Source organism: Tubulanus polymorphus, chromosome 10 (genome assembly GCF_964204645.1).
Source record: "Tubulanus polymorphus chromosome 10, tnTubPoly1.2, whole genome shotgun sequence".
NCBI lineage: Eukaryota > Metazoa > Nemertea > Palaeonemertea > Tubulaniformes > Tubulanidae > Tubulanus > Tubulanus polymorphus.
In genome coordinates, this window is record NC_134034.1 from 11,673,569 (window position 1) to 11,688,729 (window position 15,161).

General features: G+C 39.9%; 2 protein-coding genes across 2 annotated transcripts; one reads left to right on the plus strand and one right to left on the minus strand.

Moving 5' to 3' along the window:
* Positions 1 to 347: 347 nt before the first annotated feature.
* On the minus strand, positions 348 to 8,401 carry LOC141911672 (tubulin gamma-1 chain). The gene is made up of 11 exons (XM_074802671.1): positions 8,221 to 8,401; positions 8,041 to 8,091; positions 7,855 to 7,916; positions 7,176 to 7,412; positions 6,431 to 6,510; positions 5,869 to 5,995; positions 4,964 to 5,200; positions 3,633 to 3,785; positions 2,900 to 3,061; positions 1,642 to 1,833; positions 348 to 1,241 (listed from the first exon to the last, which is right to left on the minus strand). The coding sequence occupies exons 1-11, from the start codon at positions 8,267 to 8,269 to the stop codon at positions 1,215 to 1,217; spliced, it is 1,377 nt and encodes a 458-aa protein (XP_074658772.1). The 5' UTR covers positions 8,270 to 8,401; the 3' UTR covers positions 348 to 1,214.
* Positions 8,402 to 8,750: 349 nt separating this feature from the next.
* LOC141911985 (cell division cycle-associated protein 7-like) lies at positions 8,751 to 14,668 on the plus strand. Its single transcript, XM_074803125.1, has 10 exons — positions 8,751 to 8,870; positions 10,405 to 10,461; positions 10,564 to 10,611; positions 11,242 to 11,439; positions 11,525 to 11,614; positions 12,086 to 12,208; positions 12,505 to 12,591; positions 12,677 to 12,739; positions 13,160 to 13,296; positions 13,849 to 14,668. The coding sequence occupies exons 1-10, from the start codon at positions 8,853 to 8,855 to the stop codon at positions 13,859 to 13,861; spliced, it is 834 nt and encodes a 277-aa protein (XP_074659226.1). The 5' UTR covers positions 8,751 to 8,852; the 3' UTR covers positions 13,862 to 14,668.
* The last annotated feature ends 493 nt before the right edge of the window (positions 14,669 to 15,161 follow it).

Consider the following 15,161-nt stretch of genomic DNA (forward strand, 5'->3'; position numbering starts at 1 on the left):
ATTCTCTATAACTTGGAATCAGTACCAGCAATTTCCGAGTTCAAACTACGTATCTTCTGTATCACCAGAGTTTTTTTAACCCAGTAAGTAATCGATTTCTACTTAGGAATTTTATTGTTCAGCATTATTCCAATAGATGGCGAATGCTGTCATTATCTATGTACCAGTATTGAATATCCTCCTTGGTTTTAATTCCTATGCTCCTTCAGGACCACTCAGTACTTGGGTTTAGTCTAGTATCTAGCCGTTGTTCCTCATGACCGTAACAACGTCTGGTATTCAGACTATACTTCGTCCACCGTTAATCTCCTCTTATCAAAAGACGTGTAGATATTTTTCTTCGGGTTGATAACATTTTTTATTCGTTCATATACATATTTTACACATTGACAAGATTTTCAAACAGACAAAATACATTCAGATTATGATTCACATGTACAGGTACAGGTACAGTACTTTGCATATACACAGGTACAGTAGTTACAGCATATACACAGGTACAGTAGTTACAGCATATACACAGGTACAGTAGTTACAGTACCATGTTAAAACTATTAACAATATTGAGACTGAGAGGAAGACAATCATTAATTCATAACCAGTATGAACAGTGTTATTCGTCAGACAGACCTGCTGCTGAACCTACGAACTATACTATACTAAACTAACAGTCGTTATCCCGATCAGAGGATCTGAACCGAAATATTCTGTAGAATTTAACCCTTTCAGTGCTGACTAATTAATACCCCATAGTGGTGGAGATAATTTGAAAATTTTGTAAAATTCCACACTAGTGTGTTGAATAACGGGAATACCACTATAGTGCGTCTACACTGCGGCGCGGTGTATCGTTAGTTACTAGTATTTCACTATGTTTGACACGTGCTGCCATTTTTCAAGAGAGATAATTAATAATTACATCAATACACCGCAGTGCGGTGTACTAGCAAAATCCATCACTGATTTATACACCACACTGCGGTGTAGACGCATTGAAAGGGTTAACCGGGAAAGAACACCAGGCCGTATTTAGAATTTAAGTAGGTTCACGAATACTAAGCACATCACTATAAAACAAGTCTTTTAAGTAGCTGTGTACATCAAAACTAGTCGAAATGCAATCACTGGACGATAACTGAACTACATAACAATAATTCCATTAACGCGAGTGAATTCACAAATTACTTCTATCACCAGCACAACACGAAGAGAGCTCATTTATCGCTCTTAACACCTTCAGCCTGAAAATACAACCAATTACTATTATTTCACAATATCTTAAATACTAGCATTTCTTTATATTCTGGACCCAATTCGACAGAGTTAAGATTCGACTCAAAGAGTTATTAATTCATTGAAAATGAACTAATTTCAAATCTGTAGAATATGAACTTGAGTTCATCTATACTGAATACTTTAGTGCGGGGTCATAGACTAAATTGTGCGACTAGCTATAGAACTAAGATGGTCTGAGTCCTGGGGTCAGTTGGTAAAAGATGATCTCAGCAGGTAAATACCATATTTACAATGAACTTTTATATTCAACTATCCACTGGTTAACTGTAACCAACTTTTGAACAACAGACCCCCGTGTAACTGTGAGGGGGGGGGGGAGGGGGTGAATAATATGTGTTAACGAACCTGTTGAGTTCCCCACGAGATATAATCCGGTTTCGTAGCGCCGTTGTATTCGTCGACTAATTGTTGTATGACCTCGCGGGAGTTGTCCAGTTCGTCGAGATTGTTCGCGAAAATCTCCTCCTTTTTGAACTGATCCAAAAACGCTTCTCGTTTGCGCAGTTTATCGTAATGACGCAACGTACTTTCAAATAACTACAAAATAAACAGAAATCTATTCATCGGTTGCTCAAACATTTTCATGGATCAGGACCTCGGGATTCTTGCAGATAAGGGAATGCGACCCTTGATCAAAGATTTCTGATTAAATTATGAGATATGCTCAGTGAAGGCTGTTTCTTAAAAAGATGTTCTTTGTGTCACTCATCACCAGCAAGAACAACAAGACACCAAATATTCAAATAATCCCAGAATTTTCAAGAAAAGTCAGATTCCTAGTAATTTTCCCTGATCTGTGTTGGACCCTGTTAAATCCTGTTTCTAGGTTGAAATTTAATCAAAACATACGAAATGGACGAACAAGTGATCACCAGTTCTCTATAGAACCGACAGCTAGCCAGCAGCTGCAGCCAGCCTGGTTCTCTATAGAACCGACAGCTAGCCAGCAGCTGCAGCCAGCCTGGTTCTCTATAGAACCGACAGCTAGCAGCAGCTGCAGCCAGCCTGGTTCTCTATAGAACCGACAGCTAGCCAGCAGCTGCAGCCAGCCTGGTTCTCTATAGAACCGACAGCTAGCCAGCAGCTGCAGCCAGCCTGGTTCTCTATAGAACCGACAGCTAGCCAGCAGCTGCAGCCAGCCTGGTTCTCTATAGAACCGACAGCTAGCAGCAGCTGCAGCCAGCCTGGTTCTCTATAGAACCGACAGCTAGCCAGCAGCTGCAGCCAGCCTGGTTCTCTATAGAACCGACAGCTAGCAGCAGCTGCAGCCGGCCTGGTTCTCTATAGAACCGACAGCTAGCCAGCAGCTGCAGCCAGCCTAGTTCTCTATAGAACCGACAGCTAGCAGCAGCTGCAGCCAGCCTGGTTCTCTATAGAACCGACAGCTAGCAGCAGCTGCAGCCGGCCTGGTTCTCTATAGAACCGACAGCTAGCAGTAGCTGCAGCCAGCCTGGTTCTCTATAGAACCGACAGCTAGCCAGCAGCTGCAGCCAGCCTGGTTCTCTATAGAACCGTCAGCTAGCAGTAGCTGCAGCCAGCCTGGTTCTCTATAGAACCGTCAGCTAGCCAGCAGCTGCAGCCTGTGAGCGATGAGAATAGTTACCGTAGCGATACTCGTGTGATTGGCTAACATTAAACCGCTGACTCGATGAGCCGATTGAATATACGGCGATTTCCTCGACAGCGCCACCTGTATCGACGCCGGACCCCACGGAATAAACTGCGCTAATTTACGTTCACGAATTCGCTGTAGACTTTTGTGCACCTGAAAAATAACGGTAAAATTCAAAATCAGAGAAAGAGTAAGAAGGGTTTGTTTAGCAGCAGAGTGAACGCCCACGGGTCTCTTGGTTTGTGTGATTGAATACAGGTGGCAGCAGAGTCTCTTGGTCAAAAGTTCTTCTCATGCTGGGAAAGCAGAAAGGGTCTGAGACGAGAGGTATTTTGATATTTACCTGTGTAGGATCGACATTGATATATAACAGTCCGAGGGGAGGGAGGGGGGAGGGGAGAGAGGTATATTGATATTTACCTGTGTAGGATCGACCTCGCCCTGTATTACATTCAGTATTGATACATAACAGTGTTCCGAGGGGAGGGACGGGGGAGGGGAGAGGGAGGTATTTTGATATTTACCTGTGTAGGATCGACCTCTCCCTGTATTATATTCAGTATTGATATATAACAGTCCGAGGGGAGGGAGGGGGGAGGGGAGAGGTATTTTGATATTTACCTGTGTAGGATCGACCTCTCCCTGTATTATATTCAGTATTGATACATAACAGTGTTCCGAGGGGAGGGAGGGGGAGGGAGACGAGAGGTATTTTGATATTTACCTGTGTAGGATCGACCTCTCCCTGTATTATATTCAGTATTGATATATAACAGTGTTGCGCGTGTCTATGAACCGGTGTTGATACCATCATATTCTTCGGCTGAAGCAGACGCCTCATTACGTCTAATACTGTCGTTTTACGCACGCTCGCCACCTGAAAATAAATTCAAATATTCGAATGTCAAACGCCGATTGATGTACAAAAACCTTTAATCCTGAAAATCTCTTGAGGGGAGACTGTGAGGTTCTCTGAGGGGAACCCGCTGTGAGGTGTTTATCACAACATTGAGTGATGAGTGAAAGTCTAGTCATGAATGTAAGATGTGAAACATGTCACTAGACCGGCACCCATCACTCACTGATGAGATCCTCCTTGTGGACCACTCACTGATGAGACCCTCTTCAAGGAGCGAGAGAATCACTCACTGATGAGATCCTCGTCGAGGAGCGAGTGCATCACTCAATGATAAGATCCTCCTTGTGGACCACTCACTGATGAGATCCTCGTCGAGGAGTGAGTGCATCACTCGAAGAGTGGTTGTATCACTCCCTGATGAGACTGTGATACTCCTCTATAAAGAGGGGGTTAAAGTGTTTGTGATAAACCGTTGTTTAATCAGATGAGTGAATATCTAGTCATGATCTGTATTCATTAACACATGTACCAGACATTCACACATCCAACTAAACCGGTAAAAACAATCTCCGCAAATCCGTCTGCTTAGAAATCCTTGACCCTTTCAGGAATCCATTTCGAGTTTCAAACGTTTCGTTAGTCCGTCTGCTGTGTGTCGATTCGGTTTCGAGTTTTTAAAACGATGAATTTCTGCGCAAGAAGAATCTTAAGGGATGAGTGTATATCTAGTCATGAAATAAACTAAATACATGCACCAGACATACAAACATCTCCTACTAAACTTCAGTCATCGGTCCTCAACTGTGGAAATGGGTTCATAAGTGTGGAACTGGATCCTGAACGGTGGAGCTGGAGTACTGCACTGTGGAAGTTGGTCCTTAAGTGTGGAACTGGCTTACTGTATGGAACTGTGTCCAGAATAGTGGAGCTGGTGTAATGCAGTGGAACTAGAGTACTTTATTGTGGAACTGTGTCCAGAACAGTGGAATTGGTGTACTGCACTGTGAAATTGGTATACTCTACTGTGGAACTGGGTACTGCACTGTTGAACTAGGTCCTAAACTGTGAAACTAGGTCCTGAACTGTGGAACTGGGTCCTGAACTGTGGAACTGGGTACTGCACTGTGGAACTAGGTCCTGAACTGTGGATTCTATGTGGAACTAGGAGCTGAATGATATGCATAATAGAAGTATACCTGTGAGTCAGTTGTAAGTGGGGTATAACCAGTCATCAGATAATGTAATCTCGGAGTAGGAATTAACGGAGCGATCAATCCGATCAGATCATTGTTCATGTAACCCGGGTAACGTAACGTCGTCGTACTAACGGACATCACCGTGGAAACGAGTTGATTGATTTGGGCGAACGTCGGGTTCTCGATGTGGAGCCGGTCGGCGGCGATACGGTGCAAAGCCGTGTTGTCCAATACTACCTGAAATACATTCAAACAAACATCTTCACTTCTGATCCTAGTACAGTAAACCATGCCTGAACTTGGGACTAACTGGGGCCGCCAATATTGGTTCTAGTTAAGCAAATATCGATAAGAAAAACAAGATAAGAAATAATCTTGTTTCTGAGATGGGCGAGGACTCCTGGGGCCGGTTGCACAGTCATGGCTTAGACTTAGAGAGACCAGTCTACGACCAACTTAGTTCTAAAGCCAATCTAACAACTTAAGACCAGTCTAAGACCAACTTAGTTCTATAGCCAATCTAACAACTTAAGACCAGTCTACGACCAACTTAGTTCTATAGCCAATCTAACAATTTAAGACCAGTCTACGACCAACTTAGTTCTATAGCCAATCTAACAACTTAAGACCAGTCTACGACCAACTTAGTTCTATAGCCAATCTAACAACTTAAGACCAGTCTTAAGATTTAAGACCACTTTGGGACTGAAGTCACGACTGTGCAACTGGGTCCAGTAATCTAAATTCTACGAAATTAACTATGGAATTGATTCTAGAACTATTTTTCTTAACTCAATTGAGTAGAAACTCAATTGTACAGCTTTAAAACGTATCGGTGCGGTTCTGATCCTAGAATTGGAAGTTATGTTTTCTTTCTTTGTAACAGCTCCGATATTGACACTTACGACACAGTCAGCGTTCAACGTCAATCGTTTAAGGGTTAATATTGAATTGTACGGCTGAACAACTACATCGCTCATTTCATCCTGATTCGGGAAAACTGAATACGCTTGAATCAACTTCTTCGGAAATCTGAATATATATACGAAATGACATCTAAACAATTCATACCAATACTCACGATAACTTTGGTCCCTAACGTATTTGACATAAAAAATAATAGTTTAATTGAATGTAATTAGTAATAATTCTAGGCCCAGTTGCTTTAAGATAGCCAGCCGATAAATACTTTAGTAACAATGAACTTTCAACTGTCATTATGTCAACTATCCACTGGTTTTAACTCTAACCGACAAATATCTTTATACTCAGAACTGTGGAACTGGATCAAAGCGTGCAGGGTTTCAGTATTAACCTGGACCCAGTTACACAGTTATGAGTTAACTAAGAGTTGAAATCAGTTCATTTTCAATGAGTTAATGTAATGCAGAGTCAAATCTTAAAATCTTCAAACCGTGGAAATGGATCTAGATCTGTCGAGGAACTGGGTATGGAAAATAATCTTACCTATCGTTTAGATTCTCAAGAATATATGATCCCATACCGGAGCCCGTACCACCGGCAATAGAATGACAAACCACAAAACCCTGAACAAAAAAAAATATAAAGCATTTCGACGTGATGACAGTTTGCAGCAGGTTTTTAAGAAAGGATAGGTTTAAATAATAGGAACCAGTAACCATTTAAGAAAACAGAAGGTGACAAATAGGATCTCATTAAAATCCGACCCAGGCTAAAGAATTGGTTTGAACCGTCAACCCAAAGGTCTGTTTCATCAAAAAGTCCAAGCATAAAACGGTTAAGTTCGAATTGTTGTCCTCATTCGACATAAGTAGTTTAACTGGACTGCGCCTGAACTAAGACAACCACCACAGGAATTTCAAACTAGGAACCTCAAGACTATCACATTTTACATGTTGTTTAACCCTTTCAGTGCTGACTAATCAATACCCTATAGTGCTGGAGATAAATTTGAAATTTCAAAAAATTCCACCCAAGCGTGCTGAATAACGGGAATACCTCTATAGTGCGTCTACACCGCGGCGCGGTATATCGTTAGTTACTAGTATTTCTCTATGTTTGACAGGTGCTGCCATCTTTTCAGGAGAGATAATTACTAATTACATCAATACACCGCAGTTTAGTATTTAGCAAAATAGCTAACTAACTAGCAAAATCCATCACTGATTAATTCACACTGAAAGGGTTAACCGGACTCCACCTAAATTAAAGAGATTTTCAAACTAAGAACCTCTAGACTGTCGCTGCCGTCTGCTTCGCGGTCAATAATATCGAACACCTCCTCGTGAAGTTTCCCGGCCTGACAGTAGCCGCTCGCCCAGTTATTACCGGCTCCACCGCCGTGTTTCGACAGGTAGATATTCTCGGGGTTATACAGATTCGCGTACGGCGAAGACATGATCGAATTGATAACACGTGGCTCGAGATCGAGAAGGACGGCGCGCGGGATATAGTGTTCATCATCGGCCTGAAATATAAACATTTACTAATTATTACTGGTTTAATTAATTTGAGGTTTAGATTTAAAACCAGTCCAAGCTTATTTTGGTTTTATAGCCAATATAACAACTTGAGACCAGTCTATGCTCATTTTAGTTATAGCCAATCTAATAACTTAAGACCAGTCTCTAAGCTCATTTTGGTTCTTTAGCCAATCTAACAACTCAAGACCAGTCTAAACTCATTCTGGTTCTATAACCAATCTAACAACCTAAGACCAGTCTGAGCTCATTCTGGTTCTATTATAGCCAATCTAACAACCTAAGACCAGTCTGAGCTCATTTTGGTTCTATCATAGCCAATCTAACAACCTAAGACCAGTCTGAGCTCATTTTGGTTTTATAGCCAATCTATAAACAACTTAAGCTCATTTCGGTGTATAACCACAACACAAGCCTGTTAGTTTATACCTGATAGAAGAAAACATCTTTACGATCAGTGCCTTCAGTAGCGTATGATTCTAATATTCCCTCTGAAATTCAATAACAAATATCATCGTTTTTCTCAGTAACAACAACAAACATTATATTCTCAAAACACAATAAGCGTCTATTTGTGGAATATCGGGTTTAAAAACGTTCCGAATTGTCTCTTACCTGGATTGATGCCGTGTTCAGCGCAAAGCTGCTTCCAAAATTCCATTCCAACTAAACAAAAAAAAAAATAATCACACAACATCATTAATTAACAAGTGGAAATAATTAATTGAATTGAATTGCGGAAGAAAATGACGGAGAAAGTTTAGAGTGAAGAAAGTTTTTTTTTTTTAAACTGACTTTGATTTCCACATTGTCCCAGTTGAAGGGTGATGATTTCACGCGGCATCTCGTTCAGAAAAGTCTCGCCGTTCGCGAGTTCCCTCTCAACTGTATCTTACTCCCGTTTCTAGATGAGTAAATTACGAATTGTCGCCTGAATTCTTCGCAAAACTTCGTTTGAACAGCAATATGGCGGGCTGAGCGCTAATTACCGATTGGAACCGTCGATGTATTCGATCTATTCCGAATGTGTAGATTAAGAAAATGCCGTTTTATTTCCTAGTTTTACAATCTGAAATCATAAATCTGTTGAAAGACGTCGAATTGATCTGAATAGAATTCGTAAGCTCGATAAATTTGGGTTTTGAAAAGTTTTAAATGTTATATCTGTGTGCGTTTGTACTTAGCATAACTAACCAGGAAGTGTTGGGTTGTTTCCCGATGCAATTCTTTATCGGTAGATTTTCGCTAGGTAGCGCTGCAAAAATCTTCGACGAAGCCTACGATGACGGAGCTCGAATCCTCCCGCCTAGACTACGATGGAGTACGAACATTTCGCGGGCTTGCGCGAAGTTCCACGTTAGTTAACTCTTCATCGATCTACAGTGCAAAAGGAGCGCACCACACCAGCTGTACACTACTGTTTAAAGATGGATCGTCTAAAATCGGTGAGTTCAACTTCGAACTCTTAAATCATAATTGAATTCTGACAGTTTTGTCTGAGGTAGGTCTTAAGCGTTGATGGAGGAGACAAACGAGAGTCGCTTCAACAGGTTTTCTGAACTTCGTTCCACCACAGGCACTTGAATATGGGCTTTGATAATGGATAAATATTTGATAATTTACCAGCGATACGTTAATCCTACTTTAATAGATCGCCATGTTTTATAATAAATTTACCCATGATGCAACGCGCGCCAGTCGTTTAGCTATACTATACAGAAAGGCTGGAAACGATCCTATCTCCGTAATGCTTTAATCTACCCGCAGTTATCGGGACAGATGACGTCACAGCAATCCCGAAGAGGCATCGCGAATTTTCAAAAATCAATTTTGTTGCCATTTAAAATCTTTAATGGAGCTAAAACAGTGTCAATGTTTCCAAAAAAATCATCTACAATTGAAATTATGGGCGCTCCTATATTTCAGGATTAAAATTGACACTAAGGACGTACTTCGGCAATCATCGGCAGTGTTCGGCTGTCCCGATAACTGCGGGTAGATTTAAGCATTACGGAGATAGGATCGTTTCCAGCCTTTCTGTATAGTATAGCTAAACGACCGGCGCGCGTTGCATCATGGGTAAATTTATTATAAAACATGGCGATCTATTAAAGTAGGATTAACGTATCGCTGGTAAATTATCAAATATTTATCCATTATCAAAGCCCATATTCAAGTGCCTGTGGTTCCACCTTGAATCATGAATGATAATAATCATAAGGGTTCACTTGTTAAATATTGATTGAAGAGAGATGTGTCTGCTGTGGCTTCCCTAATAAACTCCAGCCAAGTACTACTGCTAGTTAACTGCCCTGGGCCTGCTGTGGCACCTGGACCGTGGGCACTGACTGTGTTGTAATGTCTATTTATTAATTGATGAGACCTGTTTTTCTTGGATATTTTGCTTACTTTTTGGGGTACATACCTCATTTATGTCTTAACAGAATGCCAAAAATCGCGGACAACAACTGAATATCCGATATATTTCCAGATCTGTACAAATTAGATGGATTGGCAAAAAGACTCCTTAAGTCCAATTGAATGAGAGAGAAAATCCTCCATTTTGTCAAATTATTTAATTTTTTTCCATTGTCACCATGCCTACGAAATGAAGTTATTTTTCTTGTGGGGTCTCAACAACTAAATCAGGGTGGCGTAGGCATGGTAACAATGTTCAAATCCAAGAAATTTGACAAAATGGAGGATTTTCTCTCTCATTCAACTGGACTTAAGGAGTCTTTTTGCCAATCCATCTAATTGGTACAGAACTGGAAATATATCGGATATTCAGTTGTTGTCCGCGATTTTTGGCATTCTGTTAAGACATAAATGAGGTATGTACCCCAAAAAGTGAGCAAAATATCCAAGAAAAACAGGTCTCATCAATTAATAAATAGACATTAGTGTATCTCATTGCATGATGTGGTCATAGGTTTTTTAAATGTTTGACAAATGATGATTTTTTCCTCCTTTTTTCAGAAATTGAGCGAATATGAACTCGAACGTTTGGAAAATATTCGTGAAAATAAAGAATTGGTTCGTTGTCCATTATTCATATATTTATTGTGGTTCATAGTATTCACTTCTAGTCCTGATGTTGGTCTTTAATTGAATTGTGTATTTCGTTCTTATTTCTAGCTGTCGAGATTGATGGCTGATTTAGACACTTACGAGTTTAAACAAAGCGTAAGTTAATAGGAAAAAATTTTGAAACATTATTTCTTATTTTACTCTCACCACGTGCGGTTACAGCGTAGCTATAGGCGATCGTCAAAATCTCCTACGGGTGATGGGTACATGTCTGGTCCTGCTAATCTTTAAAATCATGACTAGATATCTACTCATCGTCTGTGGGCTAGATAGTAGTTACCACTGGACGAAATTCGAAACCATCATTCTAATGAGACCGTGGTGAAAATTGATGAATTTGGCCCCCACATTCTGATTTCTAGTTAAACGGGAGTAATTTCAAAGACTTCTTAAATGTGCCTTGAACTTTGATTTAAGCTAGAGACACCTTCATTTTTGAGATATGAAAAAATGCTTTATAGAAGATGTTTAGATTGGTACAGTTGGGACCAGGATTTGTGTTTATCCCCGATCAGACAGTTACCAAATTAGAATTACAATTTAGTTGTGTAAGGATGAAAATTTGCTTACAAACCGTACAGATTTTTTGGGAGCCTACGCCATTTGATTCATTGCAAAAAAAGTGATACCAACTCGCGGAAAATTTGAAGTTATCTCTTTGAAAACTTTTTATATCCAGAAATAACTGTAGGGAAACAGTTTTAAATCCCTTTGATTCTTCTACAGATGATGAAAGCGAAGCCGCAGAAAACTCAGAAACGTTCGAAGCGCGCGTCGTACGAAGCAGACGGACGAACGGCGTCTGCTCGTGTCCGTCGTCTCGTCATGACCGACCGCAGTCCGCCGAGAACCCGGTCCCGTGCGAAGAATCCCGATTTAAACGGCGACCATAGCGACGATCAATCCGATGAGAAAACTGAAAACGTGCGTTTAGATCAAAATTTTGAAATTCGGATTACAGAAAACTTCGGTTGAATAATTGGCGCACGTTGTATATTTTGAATTCTAGAGAATGGTGATTAAATTAGGATTTTTCGGTTCGACGAAGAGGAAATTCGATAGCGATGATGATAATTCGAATGATTCTTGGGACGGAGTGGTAAGTGGCCGTTATAAAGCTGTCGTCCTTAAAATTCCACACTTCACTCGACGCCAACATTTTTCAGCGAACAAAATTACTCGATCAAATCAGAATTTATTTTGAATTCGTTAATTTATGGCTTAATAACAGGACTTTTTCTCTGGATTAAAGAACAAGTTTTGATGGTTTCCATAGACAAGTGGCTGTCCAATATCAATAGTTGACAAAAACCCACGATAAAAAGAAAAACTATCTGATAGTTTGACGTTTCGACTCAAATCTATGAGCCATTTTCAAAAACTATTTTTTGAAAATGGCTCATAGATTTGAGTTGAAACGTCAAACTACCAGATAGTTTTTCTTTTTATTGTGGCTTTTTGTCAACTAACAAGTTTTCACTTGAAACTGAGAAACTGTTGACTTGCTTCATCATATTCTTTCACAGTTTGATGCGATGATCTATTAATAAATGAACTCGTTTAATTGTAGAGTCCCCCGAAGCGAATTCGTGTCACGATCGAACGCGACTTTCGATCGGCAGACGACATCACTCAGGACGACCTCGACATGGTCGCAGACGTCGTATCGGTAAAAAAATACGACCATATTCGCGTAAGTGTGCTAATTTAGAATTAGTTCATTTTCAATCAGTTAACTACGAGTCAAATCTTAACTCAAAACTGTGAAACTGAGTCCGTGGTATCCTCCTCAGGGAGTTGATCGTGTCCTTGGTATCCTCCTCAGGGAGTTGATCGTGTCCTTGGTATCCTCATCAGGGAGTTGATCGTGTCTTTGGTATCCTCATCAGGGAGTTGATCATGTCCTTGGTATCCTCCTCAGGGAGTTGATCGTGTCCTTGGTAGCCTCCTCAGGGTGTTGATCATTTGAATTGATTTTGATTATTTCAGGGTACGACTTGTCATCAATGTCGACAGAAAACGTTCGATATGAAAACGATTTGCAGATCTCCGCAATGCGTCGGCGTCCGAGGCCAGGTACGTGAGAGAGCGGAGAATTTTAAACTCGGTTATTGCGAGGAGAATTAAGCATTAGTAATGAATTTCAATGTGTTATTTTCAGTTTTGTGGAGTTTGTTTACGCAATAGATACGGTGAAGATGCGAAGGAAGCGTTGAAGAATTCAGTGAGTATTTTCTGACAACTACTTGCATTCACTAAGACCTTTTTAGTGAAGTGCATAGACTACTACATCTCAATCAATAGGGGCCAGGATTGCTGGCCAATTAGGCGGTTACCAAATTGAATAGAGGAATTTGCTTACAAAACCACCAAATTAATGGTTTAGCGAGGTAAAACCTGAGGAGTCTACTCAAATTGAGGCATGCTAGTGATGTAGATGCTTTGTCAAAATTTGAAATTTTCTCCTTTAAATCTCATTAAAAACTCCTTATATCCAGGAACGAGCGATCTGTAGAGACCCTGCGTTCATCTGAACTAACTTTTGAGTGGATTCTATTTTATTCGATAATGAACTCGCGAACTGTTGTGAAATCGACTAAATAGAATGAGTAATTATCGTGGTTTGTTTGTGTATTTATAAAAGGAATGGCATTGTCCGCCGTGTCGTGGTATTTGTAACTGTTCGATCTGTCGTCGTCGAGCTGGTGTTTGTTGTACCGGTATCCTAGTGCCGTTGGCGCGTGAACGAGGATTCAAAGACGTCAACGCTTACTTACAAAGGTACCGATCTTCTATCGCATTGTCTCTCTCATTAGAATATTATTTGATCGGACTTAACTAAACTGGGTGGCCTCTGACCTTGGAAACTAAGGGAATCAGAAAATTCGAGAAGAATTCGGATAATGTTATTGACCACGCGTTTCTAATCTTTATCAATGAAAAATGAATGAATTATAACATTTTACGTCTAGAATATTCTCTGATTCACTGTAATCAAACCAGGGAAAACTTAAGGGATTCGTGAGCTGGGCGGAAAGTGGCGCCACCCTGCTCGAATCAAATTAAATCTAGGTGCCTAGATGTATCTTGCTTGGTATTGGCTGATAAGTATGCCAAGTATTCTATTGGTGCTGTTCTATGTATCAATTAGGTTTTCGTTAAAAAATGACCCTCGAATTTGGTGATCATACCCTCAAAAGCCCCTCAAATTTCATATCGATGATTCTGTAGGAACCATGTATGTTGGAATTGATCAGATTTCTTCTCTTCTGACTGATTGAATTGTGTATTTATTCAACAGACCCCAAATTAATAATTCTTTCATATTTTCAGTTTAAGAGGTTGAAAAATCCGGAGACTTTAGCGGCTATTGGTGGATGATTAGTTACGGTTATTGATATTTTTGTCGTTAAGAGAATTGATCAATTATTGTTAAACGTTATACTCTCAAAAATGCACAAGCACGCAATTTGTATAGTTAGAGGCTATTCATGAAATACATAGACCGATAGTTTGGAAATATCCGGTATGAAATTACCAAAATCATCTGGACTCGGTATTCTAGGTTTGTAATAAGCGATGAATCGTTATAATGAGGTTCCACTGTCGTATTCTTTTAAACACAAGTCTTAGAACGCTGCATACAGAATGTGAATTAAAATTCCACTGTCTAAATCGAATAACATCGCAAATCACTGGGCCAAATTGATACGAGTTGAATGTACTTTAATGAATAGCCGTTTATTGCTTTTATGGTGATTAGTTTGATGCAAGCATTTATACTTAATTAATTAAACCTACCAGAACAATGCATTTCTTTATAGGTACTAGATTATATTGTATAGTTATGATTATAAGGGCTGGGAAGATTTTTGATCATAGGTAGTGTCGCGATATACTCCTTACTGATGAAATGAAATAAATATTTGGAGGAGTGTATAACTACAGCATAATGTTCGAGCTGGGCTTTGACTAAATATGATATATATAATGAGGTCTTGCACCGTTTAAATCAAGTGATTTTGTTTTTAAAAAAAAGATTTTAAATATGGAACAAATTTTGATAATTATTCCATTCGGACTTCGATGATTTATTTTACTCGTGTGATTATTATGCCACTATATTTTTGTACTTACGATTTTAAAAATCAGATGAAATAAATAATAAATTGTTAACGCTTATTAGAAAAGTCAGTTTTGTCATTCCTTTGGGATATTGTCGCCACCCATCCCTGATCTCTTGATGTGGCGATCTCTGTAGTCTGAATTCCTACAACCCGTTGTTTGGGGAGGGAACAACGGCTACGTACTAGACTAGCATCTATGGGGCTTAACTCGGGAACGTGCCGTCGCACCCATTACTTTAATCGGTAACCTATCTGTCGTGGTTTAGTTTCACGATCGGATATTTTCACAAACCACATATTGGTATAAGCCCATCCAATTATAAAAAGCTTACCACCAAAGATTAGGTAAATCGTTGGTGGTAAGCTTTTTATAATCGGATGGGCTTATACCAATATGTGGTTTGTGAAAATATCCGATCGTGAAACTAAACCACGACAAACAGGTTACTGACTATGACTACCATTACTTACTTAAGCCAGATCATCAAGTGCTTGACACAACTTAACTTGGCCCCTAAT